Source organism: Tachysurus fulvidraco, chromosome 21 (assembly GCF_022655615.1).
Source record: "Tachysurus fulvidraco isolate hzauxx_2018 chromosome 21, HZAU_PFXX_2.0, whole genome shotgun sequence".
In the NCBI taxonomy this organism is placed as follows: Eukaryota; Metazoa; Chordata; class Actinopteri; order Siluriformes; family Bagridae; genus Tachysurus; species Tachysurus fulvidraco.
Window position 1 is genome coordinate 3,811,599 of NC_062538.1, and position 22,004 is coordinate 3,833,602.

The 22,004-nt window shown below is 40.2% G+C and overlaps 1 protein-coding gene across 2 annotated transcripts in view; it reads left to right on the forward strand.

The window, feature by feature from the left end:
- The window catches only part of adamts2a (ADAM metallopeptidase with thrombospondin type 1 motif, 2a), a 60,326-nt gene extending 48,598 nt beyond the window's left edge, over positions 1 to 11,728 (forward strand). For both annotated transcript variants that reach the window (XM_047805703.1, XM_047805704.1), the window contains exons 14-22: positions 740 to 863; positions 2,713 to 2,793; positions 3,093 to 3,256; positions 4,054 to 4,213; positions 4,428 to 4,560; positions 4,700 to 4,907; positions 5,017 to 5,146; positions 6,346 to 6,420; positions 9,317 to 11,728. In XM_047805703.1, the coding sequence (XP_047661659.1) occupies positions 740 to 863; positions 2,713 to 2,793; positions 3,093 to 3,256; positions 4,054 to 4,213; positions 4,428 to 4,560; positions 4,700 to 4,907; positions 5,017 to 5,146; positions 6,346 to 6,420; positions 9,317 to 10,032 (1,791 nt within the window). In that variant the 3' untranslated portion in view covers positions 10,033 to 11,728. The remainder of the gene's footprint in view (positions 1 to 739; positions 864 to 2,712; positions 2,794 to 3,092; positions 3,257 to 4,053; positions 4,214 to 4,427; positions 4,561 to 4,699; positions 4,908 to 5,016; positions 5,147 to 6,345; positions 6,421 to 9,316) is intronic.
- Positions 11,729 to 22,004: the final 10,276 nt, after the last annotated feature.

Below are 22,004 nucleotides of genomic sequence, written 5' to 3' on the forward strand. Positions count from 1 at the left end.
GTTGTAATCTACTACATCGCTCGTATACAGCATTCTATGCAAAGTCTTAATTTTCAGAATGAAGCTCGGATGTGGCTTGAAAATATAATTTTAATGAACTGCAAACGGCGAAGACGCATCGCAAGACACTTCAGGAGGCGGCGAGCATTACTTTTGCGAAACTGTGACATGCTTATCTTCCGAAAATATATCCAACGACCCACTACGGCAGCTGGTTTAGTCCAAAATGCACAATACTTTTTTGCAGTCAGGTCTATTCGATCTCGGATCGTGTTCTCACCACAAACGAACCGTACCAGAGTTCGTTTGAAAGCGTGCCGAGACCACCTCTTCAAGGAGGTCTCGGTACGCTTGTTTGGTCCGCTTTTGGTGCGTACTAGAGTTCGATTGCTGCATTCTCACCTGCCCAAACGAACCGCACCAAATGTGCAATCGAACTCTGATACGATTCAACCGAACTAAACAAGGCAGGTGTGAAAGCACCCAAAGATTAAAGCTTGGAAGTCCTCGGGTTAGGGTTAGGGTTAGGGTTAGGTTTAGGGTTAGGGTTAGGGTTGGGATAGAGCAATGATGAAGTATCTTGAAAAATGTCAATGTTGAAGGCATCAGCAGTCCAGGAAGGTGAATGACGGCTTTGCAATCATAGAAAATAATTTAAGTTGAGGAGGTTCAGCTGATATGATTTAGATATGATTTACTGTATGTATGGCCAATTTTTTGTTGTTGTTTGTTTGTGCAGAAAGTGGGATGTGACAACGTGATAGCTTCTGAGCTGGAGGAAGATACGTGTGGCGTGTGTGGAGGAAATAACTCCACCTGCAAGATCGTCAAAGGCAATTTCACCCGGAGCACCAGGAAGCCAGGTGAGCATTCTGAATGTTTGCCATGGACAGACCGTGACTCATGGGATTGTTGTAGATGGAAGTATTTGGAGACTAACTGAGACGCCGTCTTTGAACTGCTGTTGCGTCGGTCATTATTTATATTTATATTATTTCCTGTCCAGTGTCACCCAGATGAGGATGAGGTTCACTTCTTGGTCTGGTTCCTTTCAAGGTTTCTTCCTCATATCATCTCAGGGAGCTTTTACCCATCACCGTTACCTCAGTCTGTATCATTAGGGATAGATGTTAAAGATAAACAGAAATTTTTATTCTGTTTCTGTACTTGTGTAAAGCTGCCTTGAGACAGTGGCAGTTGTTCTAATTGCCATACAGTACAGGTAAACTGAATTGAATTGAACTGAACCACTTTTCTTTCAGGCTTGTGAATGTATGAATTTAGCGCCTTTCACTCTTGAAATACTTCCCCTGGGTCCTAGTAAACCCCAAGTAAACGAAATCCTTATCTAGTTTAAGGTTTCACAATTCTCATACTTAACCTGGGACTACTAACAAGCGACTACTTTTAATAATGGCTTTCGTATCAGTATAGACAAAATAAATGGACAGGTCTGGCGGTCTGTACCCGAGCAGATATTGTTATCGTTCACAGCTTTGTAGAGTGTTTTTTTTTTTTTTAAGGTTGTCATGTAGTTAACCAGATGTCATGTAGTTAACCAGATGTTTACTGATACCCAAATCCTGCTAATTTTTCAGTATCACACACTGTATAGGTCCTCCACACTGCTCCTCCCTGACTCCCATTTTAAGTGTGGCTACATCCTGTTTTTCACATGATATGAAGCATGTGCTTTTTAGTTTGTGATCAGATGTCTGCTGATGAGCATTTAGCTGCCATTTCATACTGTGAAAGCCGTGCTGATCCTGCTTAAGCGCCGCGTCTCGGAACCCCGGATAAAAAACTTCATAACCCCAAGTTAGGAGCTACTGGGACAGTTCACTGCCAAACCACCAGAGGGTGCTGGCAGGCATTTCATCATAGCTAGCTTTAATGTTTGTTTTTTCTCCCAAGTGTGTTGTTCCACTTTCGTGCAATGTCACCCTGTCTCTCTCTCTCTCTCTCTCTCTCTCTCTCTCTCTCTCTCTCTCTCTCTCTCTCTCTCTCTCTCTCTCTCTCTTGTTTTGCCTTATGTATATCAGCCCTTGCGCATGTCTTTTTCAGTCGTTGTTTTGTGTTTGCACGGTACGGTCGGGGTGTTTTTTTTATTTTCCCGTGTCATTGTTATGTCTTGTTATTTATGTTAAATTTGTCCTATCTCTTTTTCGATCCTGCATTTGGGTCTAATTTTCCTGTATGTGGGTGATCAAGACTACCGCAGAGATCCGAGTTTGACCCCCACTTCTAAATTACAAGTGTGTAATGTTTCTCTACCCAGGGTAAAAAGCAGGGTTTAAAACAATGATAATCGCCTTGTGAAAAACTATTGATGTATGCGTGGTACAAATAAATTCTGTCATCTAATTTAATGTTTGCATTTGCAAATTCCATAATCAGTATCCTACGAATACGTCAACGATCTAATGTACTTTTAAAGCTCCTTTTGTAGTTATCGGTACAGTATGCAAGTGGACATCGACAATAAGGCTGGTTTTCCAGAAGTATGCAAAACTAATTCGAGTGCAATTTGAAGAAAAACTTTTAATGGTGTAGCAGCAATAATGTTGTAATTCCAGCTCTTAGCTGGATCTGGGTCTGGAAAACAACTCCAAGTCTTGCCCATTTCTGGTACAACAAAAACATTCATGAATGTTTTGTAGAGCTGTTCCTTCATAAGTAGCTTCCTGATGACTCTCTAAAATAAACACTCAGGTTTCCTGAAGATCCTGGAAATTCCCAGAGGAGCGAGGCACGTCCTGATCCAGGAGTTTAAAGGATCTCCTCATATTCTGGGTAAGAAGCTTCACCTAAATGATTCATTCTGAAAACTGTGCTTCTCGTAACTCAGAGTTGGAGTGTTTGGCCTCCCACTGCTTGTTATTGGTAGTTACGTCTTGGCATTGAAAATTTGGTTCCTTCCAGCTCGCCTGAGAAACATCCGGGCGTCTGAAAACTAATTCCTCTCGTTGTGTTGATTTATCTCCATTTCTCCAACCATCCAAATCACAATTTAACCAAGACTGATCTTTGTTTCTCCTAGTTGAATTTTTTTATAATCACGACTCACGTTGTGGGGTTTTTTTCCCCGTTAGCGGTGAAAAACCAAGCAACGGATGAGTTGTTCCTGAACGACGAGGGCGAGTTTCCTGAGACCAGATCGGTGATTGAGAAAGGTGTGCTTTGGGAGTACACCAACGATGATGACATGGAAACAGTCCAGAGCTCAGGCCCGCTGAGATACGGAGTCCTCATCATGGTAATGAGACTGATAGTGTCTAACAGTCCAGATGGTGATGTTTGTGTTTTCTTAACTGGAAGTAATTAATGGTGGGAAGTTTAAATAAGTTGATGGTGCTCTGTAATGTGATGGGAAAAAAAAGTGGAGATGTAATATAAAGATAAATCAGTTCTACATTCTTACATACATTCATCATAACACCAAGCCGCTGAAATTTTTTAATCCTGCAGAATCATTTTTCCAAATCTGCATGCACGCATTGTGAAAGACTGTAATTTAAATGATATAAATTGACTACAAGAAATAAACTTTAATATGAACACACATCGCCTTTTTTAAAATGTTTCTATTTCGGTATATAGATGATGTTCAGATATTTAAAAAAAAAAAAAAAACATTTAGCTATAAATATTTTTATTATATATTAATTATTTAAATATGTTTTTAAAAAAACTATAATTACTTAAATTATTTATTTTGTATTGATTTATTTTGAAAATTTTATCATATTATTTCAGGAATATATTCTTCTTAATTCATCAATGATTATTATTATTAATAATAATAATAATAATAATAATAATAATAATAATAATAATAATAATTTTTATTTGGTTCTTTTACTTCTAAACATTTTTTTATTTATAATTATTATGTTTGTTCTTTTATTCTGTTTTTTTTTTTCATTATTGTTAAAATAAAATTTTTTAGTCAAAAAAAAAATGTTATATAACATTTTTAGTCAAAATTTTTTTTTTTTATCTTACTGAGAGTTTCTCATACTGAACAGATTCATACTGGTTTTTCTTCACCAGGTCCAGTCCCATGGTACGTCTAAAGTCACTCTTTCCTACAAGTACATTCTACCAGAGGATCCATCATCCTCTATGGAGAACAGCTTACCTCAGGACGACACGGTGTACTTTGAGTGGGCTCTGAAGAAATGGTCCCACTGCTCCAAGCCATGTGGTGGAGGTAAGTTATGGTTAAAAAGTACAGTGTGAATGAGTTTAAATCCCGGCATCAACTGCCCCGGGTAGGGCCCTTGAGCAAGACCCTTAACCCTCATCTTCTCAGATGTGATATAAAAGACATAAAGGAGTCTGCTGAATAAATGTAAATGTTAAAAAAGATGAGATTGATGTGTTTGAGTAGTGTTTGCATGGCTGTGTCTTTTAACGCATTGCAGGTAAGCAGTATACCCGATTCGGCTGCCGCAGGAAGTCAGATGGCAAAATGGTGCACCGCACGTTCTGTGCCAACATCCCCAAACTACGTGCCATCAGTCGGTCCTGTAACGTGAAACAGTGCTCCGAACCCATGTGAGCCTCACGATCCTGGATAGCAGTTTAGCCCAAATTAGGAATATCATCACAGATAGAATGGTGACGTCTCTCTCTCTCTCTCTCTCTCTCTCTCTCTCTCTCTCTCTCTCTCTCTCTCTCTCTGTGTGTGTCTCAGTTGGGTGACTGGAGACTGGGAAGAGTGCAGTAAGCCATGTGGTAAGACAGGGACTCAGACTCGGCCTGTGCGCTGCGTGAGGCCTCAGGAGGACGGCACGCACAAAACCGTCAACTCTAAATACTGCGGCGACTTTCGTCCCGAGAGCCGGCGATCCTGCAATCGCCAACTCTGTCCCTCTCAGTGGAGAACCGGACCATGGTCCCTGGTCAGTCTGTGCAATTTGTTTCATCTTGAGTCAAAATAAAAATCAGGTATGATACAGTATGAATGTCAGTGGTTATTTTTTTCACATGCCTGCTTTTGTGTCATGTCAGTGCTCCGTCACATGCGGTAACGGATCCCAGGAGCGGCAGGTGACCTGTAGCGCTGTAGATAACGCTGTCGGAATCTGTCATGACGCCAAGCCGGAAAATATCCGGAGATGTCAACTGGTGCCGTGTCCGAGTGAGTGCATATAAACATCTCTATCATGTCACTAACACAGTAATAATATCATTATTATGAGATGTTACTGACACTGAGAACAAGCATGTACATTTTATTTTTCATTTCATGTACAACACATTTCGATTCATCGAGCTTTATCTAGAAATCTCAATAATAAATCTGATCTATATATAAAGTAAGATAAATTAAATTAAATCTATGTACTACATTTACAGCACAGTCAGGCTTTTTAAACTGACTGCTTATCGATCTAACTTAATGTGTGTAGAAGGTTTAGGACATGAAGTGAATATAAAATAAGTAGGAAGGAAGGAAGGAAGGAAAGAAGGAAGGAAGGAAGGAAGAATAGAAAGAAAAAAGAAAGAAAGAAAGAAAGAAAGAAAGAAAGAAAGAAAGAAAAAAAGAAAGAAATGCAAGCCCTACGACAAGAACACACAATTACAGAACTACAGAATAGCACCAAATAAGACGTCACACTACACTCGATTCTACAGAACCGCTGCAGAAACCCTACTCGCACATCACAGAAAGCACCAGCTAATCATACATAAATAGCATTCACCCAATGATGCAATGACTTATGTCACACAAGAAACTAAAGAAACATAACTAAAGCAAATCAAAGAAAGAAAGAAAGAAAGAAAGAAAGAATGGCATACAGGAAGGAAGGAAATAAGAAAGAAAGGAAGGAAGGAAGGAAGGAAGAAAATAAAAGGAAGAAAGAAAGAAGAAGGGCAAAAAAGAAGGAAGGAAGGAGGGCAAAAAGAATGGAAGTGAAAAGGAGGAAAGAAAGAATGGCATTCAGGAAGGAAGGAAGGAACTAAAAAGGAAAGAAAGAAAGGAAGGAAGGAAGGAAGGAAAAAAATAATTAAATATGAAAACATTTATATGTTTGTTTCAGAATTCTATACATGGGAATAGAATTCTTGTTTTTTGTCATGGGCAGAATGCAGCATCTGACAGCTTTTCCCACACCTCCACACATGTCTCATAAAGAGGAAACAGCTGTTCAAAGGAACACAACCAAAAAACAACACCCGAGGGCTTAAATCCTTCATCTTCTTTCCTAAAAAAACCCTGATATCAGTAACTGCTGCAGTAAATCTCACACCACGTTCCTCCTACACGTCTGAACCCTCAGTGCCCTGACCAGCACACCTTAACTCCTCGTCTTTCTCTTTCTTTTCTTTCTACAGACGATAAGGGTAACTTTCTGATCCAGTGGCTTTCCCGGGCAGACCCCAAGTTCCCCGCGCCCAAGATCTCCTCAAGTAAACGTCCTCTCTCGAGCGGCCAGGTGGCGGTGTGCGGCGCGCCCGCTCCTGCCTGCCACCTGGCGTTCTCTCTGGCGCTCTGGCTGTGCTACACTCTGCCTTGACTGCTCTGTCTCTCGCTCTTTGGAGCCTGCTGCTTATCTCCCCCTTTCCTCTTGCTCCTCTTTAAGCAGTTTAGGGGGCTGTTTTTACCCGGCTCTCCTCCTCTTATTGCCCACTTGGGGCTAAATCAGGTCGTTAAGGGTCAATGGGTCAAAATGTAACAGGAAGTTAGATGTCTTAGGGAAGATTTCTTCTACAGGAGTTCAACAAGACGACAAGACAGCGGTCTGGTGTTTCTGAGACTGTGATCCCTTAGGGGTGGTTTGTATTATATCATAATCGTATAGTATATCATTTAAATCAGTATATATAGAAAAAAAAATGAAAAGAAGACCTGGAAAAAGCAGGAAAAAGAGGCCCGGCCATCTTGACTGTTATATTGTATCCTGTATTTTTGTACATAATAACACTAATAGTCTTTTAAATTTAAACCTACGGTGTCGAGTTCGGTCAGATCCGTGTTACAGACCATGAGGAGAGAGAGCGGGTCGCCACGACGACGGACTCGCTGTTGCCTTCTGCTGCTTTTCTACATGTATTTTCGTCTCTGTTCTAGAATTACCGGACGATCGAATACCTCACGGTTTATCACGTTTCTTTAAAAAAAAAAATCCTTTGCATTTATATATGAAGAACTCGATCCTTATACGGGATTTACGAGACACGCGTCGTTCGGTGTCTCTGCTGGAAGCTGAAAAGGGGCAGCTAGAGGAAAAGCGGGAAAAGATTTTAACCAGGACACAGCGGATGTTTACAGCTAAAGGAAACACGTCATCACGCTTTTCTCGCTCTGTCTGTGACACATGCAGTCTTCACTAGCGTGTGCTACAGCTATATTTTATAGACTATACAGTCAGAATTTATATAAAGATATATACACATATAAATATATATATAAAGTATAAGATCTTCATGACTGTTATTCTTTGTCTTATGCGAAAAAAACAAATGTTATATTGTACTTGATGTCTATATATTTTGTGACATGACTGAAGATTTACAGCCTGTGAAGTGTTAATGTTCTGGAAGATTCTATAGACTGAGATATTCAGGGTATTCTCTAGTGGTATTAGCTCTCTCTTTTTTTAAAGGTCAAGAATGTAAAGAGGCTCACATGTAAGGATTCTCTCTCTCTCTCTTTTGCCTCTCTCTCTCTGTCTCTCTCTCTCACTCTCTCTGTCTCTCTCTCTTTCTCTCTTTTGCCTCTCTCTCTTTTGCCTCTCTCTCTCTCTTTTGCCTCTCTCTTTTGCCTCTCTCTCTCTCTGTCTCTCTCTCTTTCTCTCTTTTGCCTCTCTCTCTTTTGCCTCTCTCTCTCTCTTTTGCCTCTCTCTTTTGCCTCTCTCTCTCTCTCTTTTGCCTCTCTCTCTCTCTCTCTCTCTCTCTCTCTCTCTCTCTCTCTCTTTTGCCTCTCTCTCTCTCTCTCTCTCTCTCTCTCTCTCTTTTGCCTCTCTCTTTTGCCTCTCTCTCTCTCTCTCTTTTACCTCTCTCTTTTGCCTCTCTCTCTCTCTCTCTCTCTCTCTCTCTATCTCTATCTCTCTCTCTCTCTCTCTCTCTCTCTCTCTCTTTTGCCACTCTCTTTTGCCTCTCTGTCTCTCTCTCTCTCTCTCTCTCTCTCTCTCTCTCTCTCTCTCTCTCTCTTGCCTCTCTCTCTCTTTCTCTCTCTCTCTCTCTCTTTTGCCTCTCTCTCTCTGTCCATCTATCTGTCTCTCTGTCTGTCTCTCTCTCTTTTGCCTCTGTCTGTCTGTCTGTCTCTCTCTCGCTCTCTCTCTCTTTTTTTCCCCCCTCTCTCTCTCTCTCTCTCTCTCTCTCTCTCTCTCTCTCTCTCTCTCTCTCTCTCTCTCTCTCTTTTGCCTCTCTCTCTTTCTGTCTGTCTGTCTGTCTCTCTCTCTCTCTCACTCTCTCTCTCCCTCTCTCTTTTGCTTCTCTCTCTGTCTCCCTCACACACACACACACATAGAAACACACACCTGGCAATACAAGAGCATCACCTACAGATCGTGGATTGTTTTGCATCCTACTGTATTAAAGATTACCTTCATGTCACCTTCATACCTCACAGATGGAACGGTGGTTAACGTTAACGTCGGTCCTTCGCTTTTCTTTTTTTCTGTTTTTTTATTCTTTTTAAATACTCCTTTTCTCCTCACCTTACTCTGGAACATACTGTTGCTGGTTTAAGATTAGAAAAACGACGCATGTCTGACACCCAGGAGCATATTCCATATTCCACCATCTCTGGATCTACTAAGGTCGAATCCTGATCGACGATCTTTGAAATGAGATCTGACCTTCTTATGAACCCCACAACCCCCCACCACCCCGGATTTTTCTGACAATTTGGATGGTCCAAAGAAGTGGTGTTGAAAAAGTTTTTAACCAAAGTGTTTACCAAACTGTGAAAGATGTTAGATTGTAAACAGTTTACATTGTACTGCAAAACAAAAATGTGTTGTATTGTACGTGGTGTATATTTGACGAGGCCCGAGTGTTATAAATATGGCTTTTTATCAGCCACATCTGCAAGGCTTATGGAATAAAAGGTCAAGTAACGTTGAAGGTTTAGACTGATTTGTTTAGCGGAGAGTGGTTGTGAAAATTCTTGCGTCTTTCCTTTTCTTTTTTTCTTCTCCTCTTTCTCTCTGGTAAATCGTAGACTTTTCATCTTGCATCTTCCATTGCCAGTTATTTTAAAATGTCAATCTGTGTATCTGTGTGTGTGTGTGTGTGTGTGTGTGTGTGTGTGTGTGTGTGTGTGTGTGTGTGTGTGTGTGTGTGTGTGTGTGTGTTCTAGGAGTTCGCTGTAAAGGAGACAAGTCAGTCTTCTGTCGTATGGAGGTGCTGAGTAAGTACTGCTCCAACCCAGGCTACATGCAGATGTGCTGCAAATCCTGCAGCGAAAGCAACTTCACCTCAAATCTCAACCTGACCTTCACCACCACCACCACCACCACCATGTCTCCACACTCTCACCTTCTCCACACCACACAGCCTGTCCCCCACAAACCTAGCAGCACCTCAACACCATGGAGATACACCACAACCCCGAACCCGTTCATCTTCCTCCATGGAACCTCGTTTCCCAACACCACCAGCTCTATCCTGGAGGAAACGGATGGTCCGAGCGCCTCATCCGAAGAGGAGGACATAGAGGAACCGTGGAGAATCGACATCATCGAGGACGCATCGGAGTCCACGTCCGGGTTCGAGGAACTTTTCCCAGCCACCACTCAGTACGTAGGATCAGGAAAACCGACACAACCTGGGATTTCTAGCACGAGTCTTCCGACTGTAGTAAGTCTTCACAAACCAGAAGTCAGAAAGGAGAACAACTCCATCGACGTGCCGTACAGACTCGTTAACGGTAACGAGGTCACCCAGAACTACGTTATACCTAAACAGCGCGTACCTTTCCGAGAGAGAACACAGAATAAAAGAATTCAACAGCTCCTTGAGGAAAAAAGGAGGCAAGACTTTCTTAAAAGACTCAAAAGGAAACTCGAGGACTGATTCGGCCGTGTGCTTTTTTTTTTTTTTCTTTCAGTGTCATGGAAACACTTCGGGTCTCTGAGATGTATTATAACGTCAGTGGAATGCTGTTAAGTGCCAAGATATTTATCTGTTTGCATTTGTTTCTGTTTCTGAACGCTTTGCACTTTTTTCCCCTCCCAGTAACGAACACGATCCTGTAACAAACACAGAGTGATTCGTTTAAACTGGGGGAGAAAAAAAGGCTTGATCATTTTGCTAAGTAGAATTAAATATTAGTAAAACTAATAGCAAGTAAAAGTAAGACTAAACATTTTGTGAAATATGAACTCAGCAGCCGTTATCCGACCAGCCAATCGTATGGAGCGGCTTGGTGAGTAAAAAAAAACAAAACGATGCGTCGAGAGCTTCAATTTATGGTCACAACAAACATCAGAACAGGGCAAAAAGTCATATCCGGTATTCATAACATTCCATAACAGTCTGTAGACTTTAAAATGAAACTTTTTACATTTGCAGCATTTAGCAGACGCTCTAATCCAGAGTGACTTACTTTTTTTTTTAATTATTATTATTTCAGTTTATACACCTGAGCAATTGAGGGTTAAGGGCCTTGCTCAGGGGCCCCGCGGTGACAACTTGGTGGACGTGGGATTCGAAACAATGACCTTCCGATCGGTGCTCGAACACCTTAACCACTGAGCTACCACATCCCGTCAATACAAACAAGCCACAACATCAAAAACATTAAGCTCATGACCTTAAACTCTTTGAGTTTCACCAAATAACCGGCTGACTGGATTATCACATAAACACGCGGGTGAACAGCTGTTCCTATTAAAGTGGCCAGTAAAATCACATAGATCAGACGTTTCTGATCGACATCACATTTCCTCTTTTCCTTTCTAGGATAAAATTAATTCCATCAAGAAAATTCAGGACACTTTACATATCTGGAAAAAGCTTTTAAAATCTAACACTTGCTACATGACTGTGTGTGAGAGTGAGAGAGAGAGAGAGAGAGAGAGAGAGAGAGAGAGAGAGAGAGAAACAAGGGTCGGACAAATTTAAATTTGTTAACGCAAAAAAAAAATCTCATTAATTATAGGTTTAACCTTCACAATAATTTCTATAGGTTTTTTTTTTCAATATTTTCTACATTTAAAGGAGGATTAATTTTTTTTTATTATTATTATTCCTTTAGCAGTTAAAAACATTTCTGATTCTGTTAATAAGAATTCAAAGCTTGTATTCTTTCTCATGTTTTCACAGTCCGTTTTCGTGTACAGAAAGATTTCACACTGTTAAGGAATAATGCATGCATCATCAAGCGCTCATGCTTTCTCTCTGTCCTTACAATGCGAGCATGACAGACCAAAACCTTCTGTTTTAATTATAACCACGTTTTGGATTTCGTGAGCATCATTTTGTCATTTTGTAGAAACATACAAACCGTTTTGGATCACGTTCGTGTACTCACACGCTCTCGTGACACCTTTATCTTTCCGGATGCAAATATAAACCCCTTCATCAGAGTTTTATATATTTTTCACCTTTTTTTTTTTATTTATTGAAGTGATTTGACTAATTGTGAGTGTTATAAGTTTCTCGGCCCGCAGGTCTAATCCGGTACGTCTGATCCTCAGGCCGTTCTCTTCGAGACTCGAGAGTGCACATGCATTCTGTCATGCCTTATTTCAATAAAATTGCAAGCCAAGTCAGTCTTCTGGTTGTGTTTCTGAAGAAATCCAGTGGCTGCTTCAGTCCACGGTCTTGTTCAGTCTTCTATCCATAAGATGGCAGTGATGATCTTCTCTGGAATATAAGAACATGGTTTTCTTTCTTTTTTCTCAAGCTCAATTCACATCTATAGATTTTTCCCAGTTTCTCTTTGTGTCTTGTTTTTAAATCCAGCATCTGTTTCCTCTTTCCGTTCTCTGCTTTTTCTTTGCTAATCCAAACACCATTCTTAGCTATTAAATGATATAAACAACAAGAAGCTCGAGGGCCCGGTGGCTTAATGGTTAGCACGTGTGCCTCACACCTTCAGGGTTGGGGGTTCGATTCCCGCCTCCGCCTTGTGTGTGTGGAATTTGCATGTTCTCCCCGTGCCTCGGGGGTTTCCTCTGGGTACTCCGGTTTCTTCCCCCGGTCCAAAGACATGCATGGTAGGTTGATTGCCATCTCTGGAAAATTGTGTGAGTGAATGAGAGTGTGTGTGTGCCCTGTGTTGGGTTGGCACTCCGTCCAGGGTGTATCCTGCCCCGATGCACGATGACGCCTGAGATAGGCACAGGCTCCCCGTGACCGAGAAGTTCGGATAAGCGGTAGAAAATGAATGAATGAACAAGAAGCTTTATCTGCTAGCAGTAGGAGAAAAGTATTTTTTTAGCTGACTACCGATTTCTGCTCTCGAGCTCATGGAAGTGTGAACCATCCAAACTCATCAGAATGGTTTCTGTCATCGGACAACTTTTTCTTCAACGCCCACTAAACTGTGTCCAGCTTTATGTTCTCAGTATCGCTCTACCTTTTATGGCTTCAGTCACCGTTAACAAGTTGTGAAGAAACCAAATCTATTTTAGGAACCTAAAACTTCATCAATGCAAATGTGTGTACATGGAGAATTTAAATTTAATCCATAAAGATTTAATGGACAAGTTGTCGCAGCTCATCAGGTGATTGGTATAATCCTGAGCTGAATAAGATGAGTGGGATTTTTTTTTTTTAAGTAGTGTTTGGCATCGAGGATTGGAGTTAGGGAGCGTTAATGAATGTAAATCAGTAAAATACAGCACTGGGTTATTGAGGTTGATGTAATACTCTTGTCCATTTTGTCCATCTTGTCCATCCAAACATGGTCCATTTTGGGCTCAGGTGAGTTGTTGGATTTTGTTTTAATCATGGAGTGCAGGGTCATGAAGGATTTCCCAGGATACACTGGGTCCACGGAGGTAACGTTTAAACCGAATAGGATAAAAATCCATCGCAGGAAAAAGTTCACACAATTTATTGTAGAAAGAGTGGAAAGAAACCAGACCACCTAGAGGAAACATCTGAGACTTGGACAGTAACCAGAACTCGCCAGTAATGCCAGTATATTTAATTCATTTCGATTCAGTTTACTTTTACAACTGACTTTATCTCAAAACAGCTTTATCAGAAGTATGTTTAAGAAAAAGTTTAAAATGAACTATTTATCTCTAACATTCATCCCCGATGGACAAGACTGAGGCGACAGTGGCAAGGAAAAATGATGAGATGGAGATGATATAAGGATGAAACCTTGAGAGGAACCTCATCCTCATTTGGGTGACACTGAACACTAAATAATAATAATAATAATAATAAATGTTCTTTCTACAACAGTTTATAGGCGAGTGGAAATTTGCAAACAAGTGGAACTAACAGGTCAGCGTCATTTCTGAGTCCGTCACAGACATAACACTAATTCCTTTCTGCCAAAGACGTCAGATGCTCACTGAAGAAGACCCGAACTCAGAGATAGTTCTTCTCAAAGTTCTTCTATCCACAGCTGTCCATGTAGATCTGTACCCAGCTGAGCAAAAAGACTCAGACCAGGGGTAGGGCTTCAGGATGGATCACGTAAGATCGGTATACTGTAGAACATCCCAGTGTAACCAGTTGCACGTTCGAATCGGCTGTTTTTCAGATCAGAGCAAGAAAGGAAATCTTAGAAATATATCAATCTCAGATTTTGTTGCCTCTGCCACTAAGCAGTTCCAAACCTAACAGCTAATAATATTATTGCACTCGTCATTATTCTTCTTAATACCAGCGTGGCTCTTTCACCATAAACGAAGTCGTGGCCTAATGGTTAGAGAGTTTGACTCCAAAACCTAAGGTTGTGGGTTCGAGTCTCGGGCCAGCAATACCATGACTGAGGTGCCCTTGAGCAAGGCACCAAACCCCCAATAAATGGCTGCCCAGTGCTCCGGGTGTGTGTTCACGGTGTGTGTGTGTGTGTGTGTGTGTGTGTGTGTGTGTGTGTGTGTGTGCTCACTGCTGTGTGTGTGCACTTTGGATGGGTTAAACGAGAGAACGAATTCCGAGTATGGGTCACCGTACTTAGCCGTATGTCACATCACATATAGACAATTAAATCTTCATTAATTAAAGTCTGTGTAAATGAATGGTAACTGATCTAATTGGTGCTAATCGACTTGCGTTTCTTCTGCATTATCCTGCTTGCTACCACTTGATACCACAATGAAGATATCGATATGATTGGATTTTATTCATTATGGGCTTGAAAAGATCGAATTTGAATCTCTGTACTCTTAGACCATTTCTTTGCATCGCATTCAAATAATTAAATATCGCAAAATCTATATATGTATGTTCCCCGCATGCTATCGGCCATCTGCGACAAACCATTTGCTCAACAACCCGTCGTATTTTGAGCCTATGATGATAACTCTTGACAGATTTTCACATCAACATCACATCTGAAGTATCCGACCGATTTACAGTAGGATCACATCTCTGCTTTATCTCATGACTGCTGATTGATACGACATAAAGAGCGTTTATTTTTTTGCAAGCCAGCTTTTTCTGGTTAAATTCATCAAAATTTAACCTTAAACACAACCCTTGTTTAGCTACATGCATCTCTGCATCTCCATAGTTTCATAATAGCAGGAAATTTTATCTACCAACGCTTTTTCGTTGTGCCTCCGTCTACTGCACTTCCAACAAACATATCTATTCATCTTATCAATATTTCATGGTTGTATTTCCATGGGCTATAGAGAATAGTGCTGCAATTTTAATAGTCAGTGCTCTGTACTCCTTTTAAAGCATTTCCCCACAACAGGCATTTCTGAATCAGCATTACAGATATTGTAAATAATTAATGGAGGAAATGGATGAAGGATGTTCGGTCTGGACGTCACTGTGTACAGGTTTATATAACTGTTCTCTTGCGTTCAGACATTTCTTCAGTATTTTTCTTCAACAATCTTGGAAATACTGCCAATGAAAAACAAGCTGTTTTGTAATGTTGGTGTTTCTCTCGTTCATTTGGAGCCATGATTTATTACAGCTTAGAGGTTTTCTTGACCAGGCTTTCCAATTGGCCATTTAGTCCAACTTTGTGGATCATTTGCTGTCTTGCTGCATTCCCAGTTTAGATAATCATATGAAATTTGGTTAAAATGGTAAAAAAAAATGGCGGGCATGGTGGCTTAGTGGTTAGCTCGTTCGCCTCATACCTTCAGGGTTGGGGGTTCGATTCCCATCTCCGCCTTGTGTGTGTGGAGTTTGCATGTTCTCCCCGTGCCTCGGGGGTTTCCTCCGGGTACTCCGGTTTCCTCCCACGGTCCAAAGACATGCATGGTAGGTTGATTGGCATCTCTGGAAAATTGTCTGTAGTGTGTGAGTGAATGAGAGTGTGTGTGTGCCCTGTGATGGGTTGGCACTCCATGCAGGGTGTATCCTGCCTCGATGCCCGATGACGCCTGAGATAGGCACAGGCTCCCCGTGACCCGAGAAGTTTGGATAAGCGGTAGAAAATGAATGAATGAATGAATGAATGAATGAATGGTTAAAAAAATCTATGTTCGCTGACAATGAGAAATGAAGAGAAACAAGAAGTCCTTCAGTTTCCTTCGAAAACCAATTGTGTCAAGTCAAGTGATTTTTTATTTATAAAGCACATTTGAAAACAACAATGACTGATCCAAAGTGCTGTACATAACATCATATAACGTCACATTCAATAGCATCATAAGGTTTAAAATGAGGCTAAAGACGTGAGCCGACCTCGCTTGAATAGGAAGAGTGTTCCAGAGTTTCAGACCAACCACAAAAAGGTTTAGATAGACAGATAAAAGATGTTGATCACAAGATCTTTAGTGTTCTGGTGTGTTCCTCCCTAACTTCTATAAACAAACAAATAACCTTCATAAAAAAGAAACACCAGATAAAGATAAATAAAAGCTCCTATTTAGTCCGAATAATTTAAAAAAATACAGAAATGAAGGAGGGTGTACTTTCATTTGCCTTGTTCCCCCTCCCTGGATGGGTTCCATGTTCCCTGAGACACAGTAGGATAAGTATTGTAGAGGATGGATGGATGGATGGATCCTGTATTTTTTCAAGAGGACATGCATATATTCAGGTGAACAACTGGGATCCGAAAGAACAGGACTGCTAGCCAAAAATCACAGATTCTATCATGTCCATTAGGGGGCAATATTGAGCAAGTTCCAAAACTGTCCCATTTGATTAGTAGGTTATAAAAACATCTTCTGGTTTGATATGATTTGATAAACCATTATATTAGTAAAATCAGACATACAACAGAACACATTAAAAATAGTTTGGGCTTGTCTACAAGACAGAGGTACATACAGTACCCTATATGTATGGTGTCTCAAAAACCACTTCATCCAGATTGTTGTTGACATCACAGGCAATCATGATTCTATTAATCACACAAAAAAAGCCACTGCTTCAGGTTCCATGTTGTCTGATTAAAGCTATTCTACACCACTTTCCCTTCGGGCCTCAAGCTTGGCTCAACTTGACCCACCATCCTTCAAAATACAAGGAAGACGTATATCATGTGCTGGTAATGAAATGAACTTCCCCTGGCTCTTTAAACAGTCAAGTCTTAACACAAACTCTGAATTCCTACCGCTTTTTTAAGCACTTGAAGGAGAAGAAGAAGAAGAAGAAGAAGAAGAAGAAGAAGAAGAAGAAGAAGAAGAAGAAGAAGAAGAAGAAGAAGAAGAAGAAGAAGAAGAAACAAAGTGCTTTACCATGTCATTGTACAGCTTCCTCTCTTACATGGTTTTAGCTTGAGATTATTCTTAGAACCTAAACTGTTTGCACCAGCTTGATGGAAATGTCAAAGTACTTTGGTGAGATTTGATATAAATAATAATAATAATAATAATAATAATAATAATAATAATAATAATAATAATAATAAAATCTGCCAATCTGCTTTGGGTGAAGTATATTATCCTCATATAACTAGAAATAAAACAATATGACAAAAAAAAAATACTGGTAATAACATATATTTATCCAACACAATAACTCCAGCTGATTTCAAATGAAGACCGGATCTAAAAAAAGGCGATATATCAAATAAATTGAATTGAGTCTTATTTCCTCAAACAAGCTAAGCTATACTTTCTCAAATATGGAAAAATGCATTGTTTCCCGTACAGTATCCCTCTTTATTATATATTCAGGGGTGGCATCATCACTCTGTCTATAATAATAAACAGATTTAAAAAGCATTATTTAATTAACAGTCAGAGCGTTTTTCTGCAAGTGGTGCTAGCATTGAAAATGAAATTTCTTGCAGCTAAAATGAACCATTCTGGAGGGAGATCTGGTGTTCGTACAGTATATAAAATTCACCAGTGTTTATATGCATCATATCGTAGAACAAGAAGGAGACACAATGTGTGCTCTTTGCCACAAATCCCTTGCTATCTACTGTCTTCACTCTCATTTTTCTCATATTCGTTACACCAAGTTGCTACGTATTTGCATAAAGTTCGACTTTTCTCGCCTTTCTAGCGTCGCTACTCACAAACGGTCGCTTTTGCTCGTTTATCAGTTCATCAGTTCCTTCCTATCTCAATCATCCTATATGACGTACGAATGCTAAGCATTTCACAGTATTCTTAAGCTCACCGTATCACAGGCACAATGACTTGACTGTCCGTGCTAAGCGCCGCAACACTCGCGTTCCTGCACTAGAGCAATTCATTTCTCTTCAGCTACTCTTTACGACGGCCTTAAGCACTAATTACAACGTAGTTTAGCTTCTCAATTGTTACCATGTAATTGATTTGATGTTGTGTAGAGAAGCATGATGCTAAGTAGCCTGTAATTATGTCCTTTAAGATGTGCTGTAGTGCCACTTAGTCGATTCACTGGTTTCTTGCTACTGAGATAGACAAAAGGAGTTCGTTTCACCAGGACGCTAATCTCAACAGACTTTTCCTTTAATTTCTTTCCTGACATTATAAGCAGACCCAGAGTACACACATCCTCAATGTTCTGCTTTGTTCATTTGTGCCCTACAAGAATGTGTGGCACGTGACGGACGAGGCGTACACGACGATCCCTCCATCCCTTTCATCAGCCAGACGTTCTGTGTAGAAAATGACATAAATCAGGCAAGATGACGGACAGATGAGGACGGAAATAATTGCAGGAAGCCGACCCGATTCCTGTCATGTCACGGCAGGGAAGAACAGAACACAAAGCTGACATGCTAACAAATTTTGGCATCCACTTCATCATAGAGCAGCTCACAGGAAAGCTGATATTATATTACACATGTGGCTAACAAACAACAATGGTCTCGTCTGTCATCTGGTTTATTCAGAGCTTTATTCACTGACCTCTGACTACATGAAAAGTGCACAGAATGCAAGGAAATACTTGTTTGTAGATCATAGTGAGAAGGAAATGTAAATAGTACCGTAAAAAAATGTCAGAAAAAAATATTTTAACAAACTCTATTAAGTATGGCATTGTTTAATATGAGTTTGGTTGATTTAAAGGTTGTGATGATGATGATGATGATGATGATGATGATGATGATGTGGATAAAAGATAACATTAGAACATACCTACAATTTTGCATAACACTGGAGTCAAGCAACATAGATTTAAACAATCAAAACATAGATCAAACTTTTTTTTTTTTGATCAGATGTTGTAATTTTTAAACCATTGAAGCAACTGTGATGGTTTCAGTGTAATGATAGTTGCAAAGATTCCGATCCTAGCTAGTTTTTGTCACGAACAAGGCCTTCAAACATGGCCGCCGTGTTCAAGTCAAGTCACCTTTATTGTCACATGAGTTGAACACGGCGGCCATGTTTGAAGGCCTTGTTCGTGACAAAAACTAGCTACTGTAGGATCGGAATCTTTGGAGTGCAACTATCATTAAACTGAAACCATCACAGTCGCTTCAATGGTGTTCACTATTCTCCCGAGATCACACATCGGTTTACTCAGCTACCGAATAAACCCTCAGCAACATGCACATCTCACAGTCTTTTTTAAAAAAGATGCATTCATTCACATGCTCAGTGCACACGCAGTTCCCGATGTCACCTAGCTCACGTTGTGTTGTTCGCTAATCACCTGACCCGTGCCTGTTCTCTGACCTTGACGTTTGGATTTGTTGTCATCCGCTCGTTAAAACCGTCTCACTCACGTCTGCTCCGGCCGCAGAGTTTCCATCCTGACAGTTACACAACTCGCTAGATATTAGATTGTCTAATCAACACAGACTAAAGAAGATGGTTTATTTTGATAATGGATTTATAATATTACAATATTCACCTTTAATCATTTTAAAAGAAATTCAGCACATTTTTTATGTTAGTTTTATCATTAACTATCCTGAATGACGCTCCTATCTTTCACATTGACACAAGCATTTCTAACAAAGGATCTTAAGGTGTTGATCTACCAATCAGAAGCTTGTGAGTTCGAGACGCAGGTCCATCAAGCTGCCACTGCTGGGCTCCTGAGCAAGGCCATTAACTTGGTCAGTCGTATAAAATGAGATAAAAATGTAAGCAGCTCTGGATAAGGGCATCTGCTAAATGCTGTACATGTAATGATTTTAACATGTTATATTTACACAATTAACAATACATTTACGGCATTTAGCAGACACCCTTATCCAGAGTGACTTACAACTGAGCAATTGAGGGTTAAGGGCCTTGCTCAGGGGCCCAGCAGTGGCAGCTTGGTGGACCTGGGGTTCGAACCTATGACCTTCCGATCAGTAGCCCAACACTTTAACCACTGAGCTACCACACCCCCCACACTGCTAACATAATGTAGCACTATTTACTTCTTTTATTACCTAAGAACTACAAGGTAATAATCACCAATCCATTAATTATTGATTCTGTATAACTTTTCCATGAAGGTAATTGTGTGTGTGTGTGTGTGTGTGTGTGTGTGAGAGAGAGAGAGAGAGAGAGAGAGAGAGAGAGAGAGAGAGAGAGAGAGAGAGAGAGAGAGAGAGAGAGAGAGGAGCAGGTCATGTGTGTACTCAAAGCATGTTTGTTAAGGTTCTTCCACGAATTGTAGTGGGAACAAATTACAGGCAGCTCTATTTACTATCAGAGTTCCTACATGCAGGTAAAGGTGAAAAACACAGGCAAGTAGAACCCAAAAAAGCATGAGGGTAAACAGGAGCAGGAACACAACCACAGAATCACAGTAAACACGAGAGTCGTGAAAAACATGGCGATAAAACTAGTCAGTCTGTGACTTTAAGTCTTGAAGAATAATGGTATGATTTTTCCACGCCACAGTGGAATTGTACATAAGCCTCACAGCTACATTTGGTAATGATCTAAACAGCTGTAGTGGACATGTGTGTAGTGTTTAAAAGTGAAAAATGTGGGAGTCATTAGTGAAAAACGGTGACTCATTAGTGAGCAGGGATTTTTTTTCAGCATGGCTGTATGAGCAAACACAGATAAGTCAAGATTTAATCATAATAAATGAAATAAGAAAATAAAGGACGTTATTATTGTTGTTGTTGTTATTGTTATAATACTACTACTACTACTACTACTACTACTACTACTACTACTACTACTACTACTAATAATAATAATAATAATAATAATAATAATAATAATAATATTGGCATTACATTCAATCATTTTCTACCGCTTATCCGAACTTCTCGGGTCACGGGGAGCCTGTGCCTATCTCAGGCGTCATCGGGCATTGAGGCAGGATACACCCTGGACGGAGTGCCAACCCATCACAGGGCACACACACACTCTCATTCACTCACACACTCACACACTATGGACTGAGGGAGGAAACCGGAGCACCCGGGGGAAACCCCCGAGGCACGGGGAGAACATGCAAACTCCACACACACAAGGCGGAGGCTGGAATCGAACCCCAACCCTGGAGGTGTGAGGCAAACTTGCTAACCCCCCAATTGCATTACATATTAATTATTATTATTATATATTATTATATATTATCTTTTATACTAGATACTAGAATTTGTGAGATAACTTGTTTCTGAGATACATATAAAGAAATGAATTAAAAATGAGTGAATTCAAGAGAAGAAGCTGGGGTTTAGAAACTAGATCAGGAATTTACTGAATTGTTTTTTTCAGTGTTTTCCAGGATTTCAGGAGGTACAGAAAAAAAATTATTAATCCCTGCTTAGTCCCTGTATAGTTATTTGTGTACTATTAAACAATAATATATAATCTACTGTATATAGAAGCAAAGTGCGTGCAAAGTGCAGAAAATCCAAATAACCAAGACTAAAATCTCGGATAATTCAGAAAGCTCTGTCCTGATGATTAACTTCAGCTCTGCTGTTTGTGGGCATGGCTTCGTCTTCTGCACGTTACAGTATTTGATTGGATTTTTATTTGCTCTGTTCTATTTTTAGACGGGAAAGTTACAGGGTGATAGAAATCAGATGATTTCCTGAGCTGTTTGCTTTGGTCCACTCCCTAGAGCAATGGCCATAATTAAAGCCGTTCTGTTATCATTTCTGTAGCCATAAAGTGAAGGCGATGTGAAGGACAACATGACATATTGATGAAAACAAGGTGAGTAATGGTTGGTAGTCTGTATATAGGCTGCCAGCACTGTGTGTGTGTGTGTGTGTGTGTGTGTGTGTGTGTGTGTGTGTGTGTGTGTGTGTGTGTGTGTGTGTGTGTGTGTGTGTGTGTGTGTGTGTGCCAAGTCATTAATCATCAACCTGAATTTCCCTTGTTTAAAGTCGTACGCTGTATGTTTGCTTTTCTTGTGCCAATCTAGTCACACACCTGGCATGTAATACACTGTGGACTCTTACAAACATTTCCTTTGTATGAAGAACTGATAAAAAATATACAAGAAACTGGCTTATTGTTCAATTTCAGATATTCCTGGACTCCTGACACAGAACTGTCTACTAGGTTCTAGAAGAATTTCTGTATGGGTGT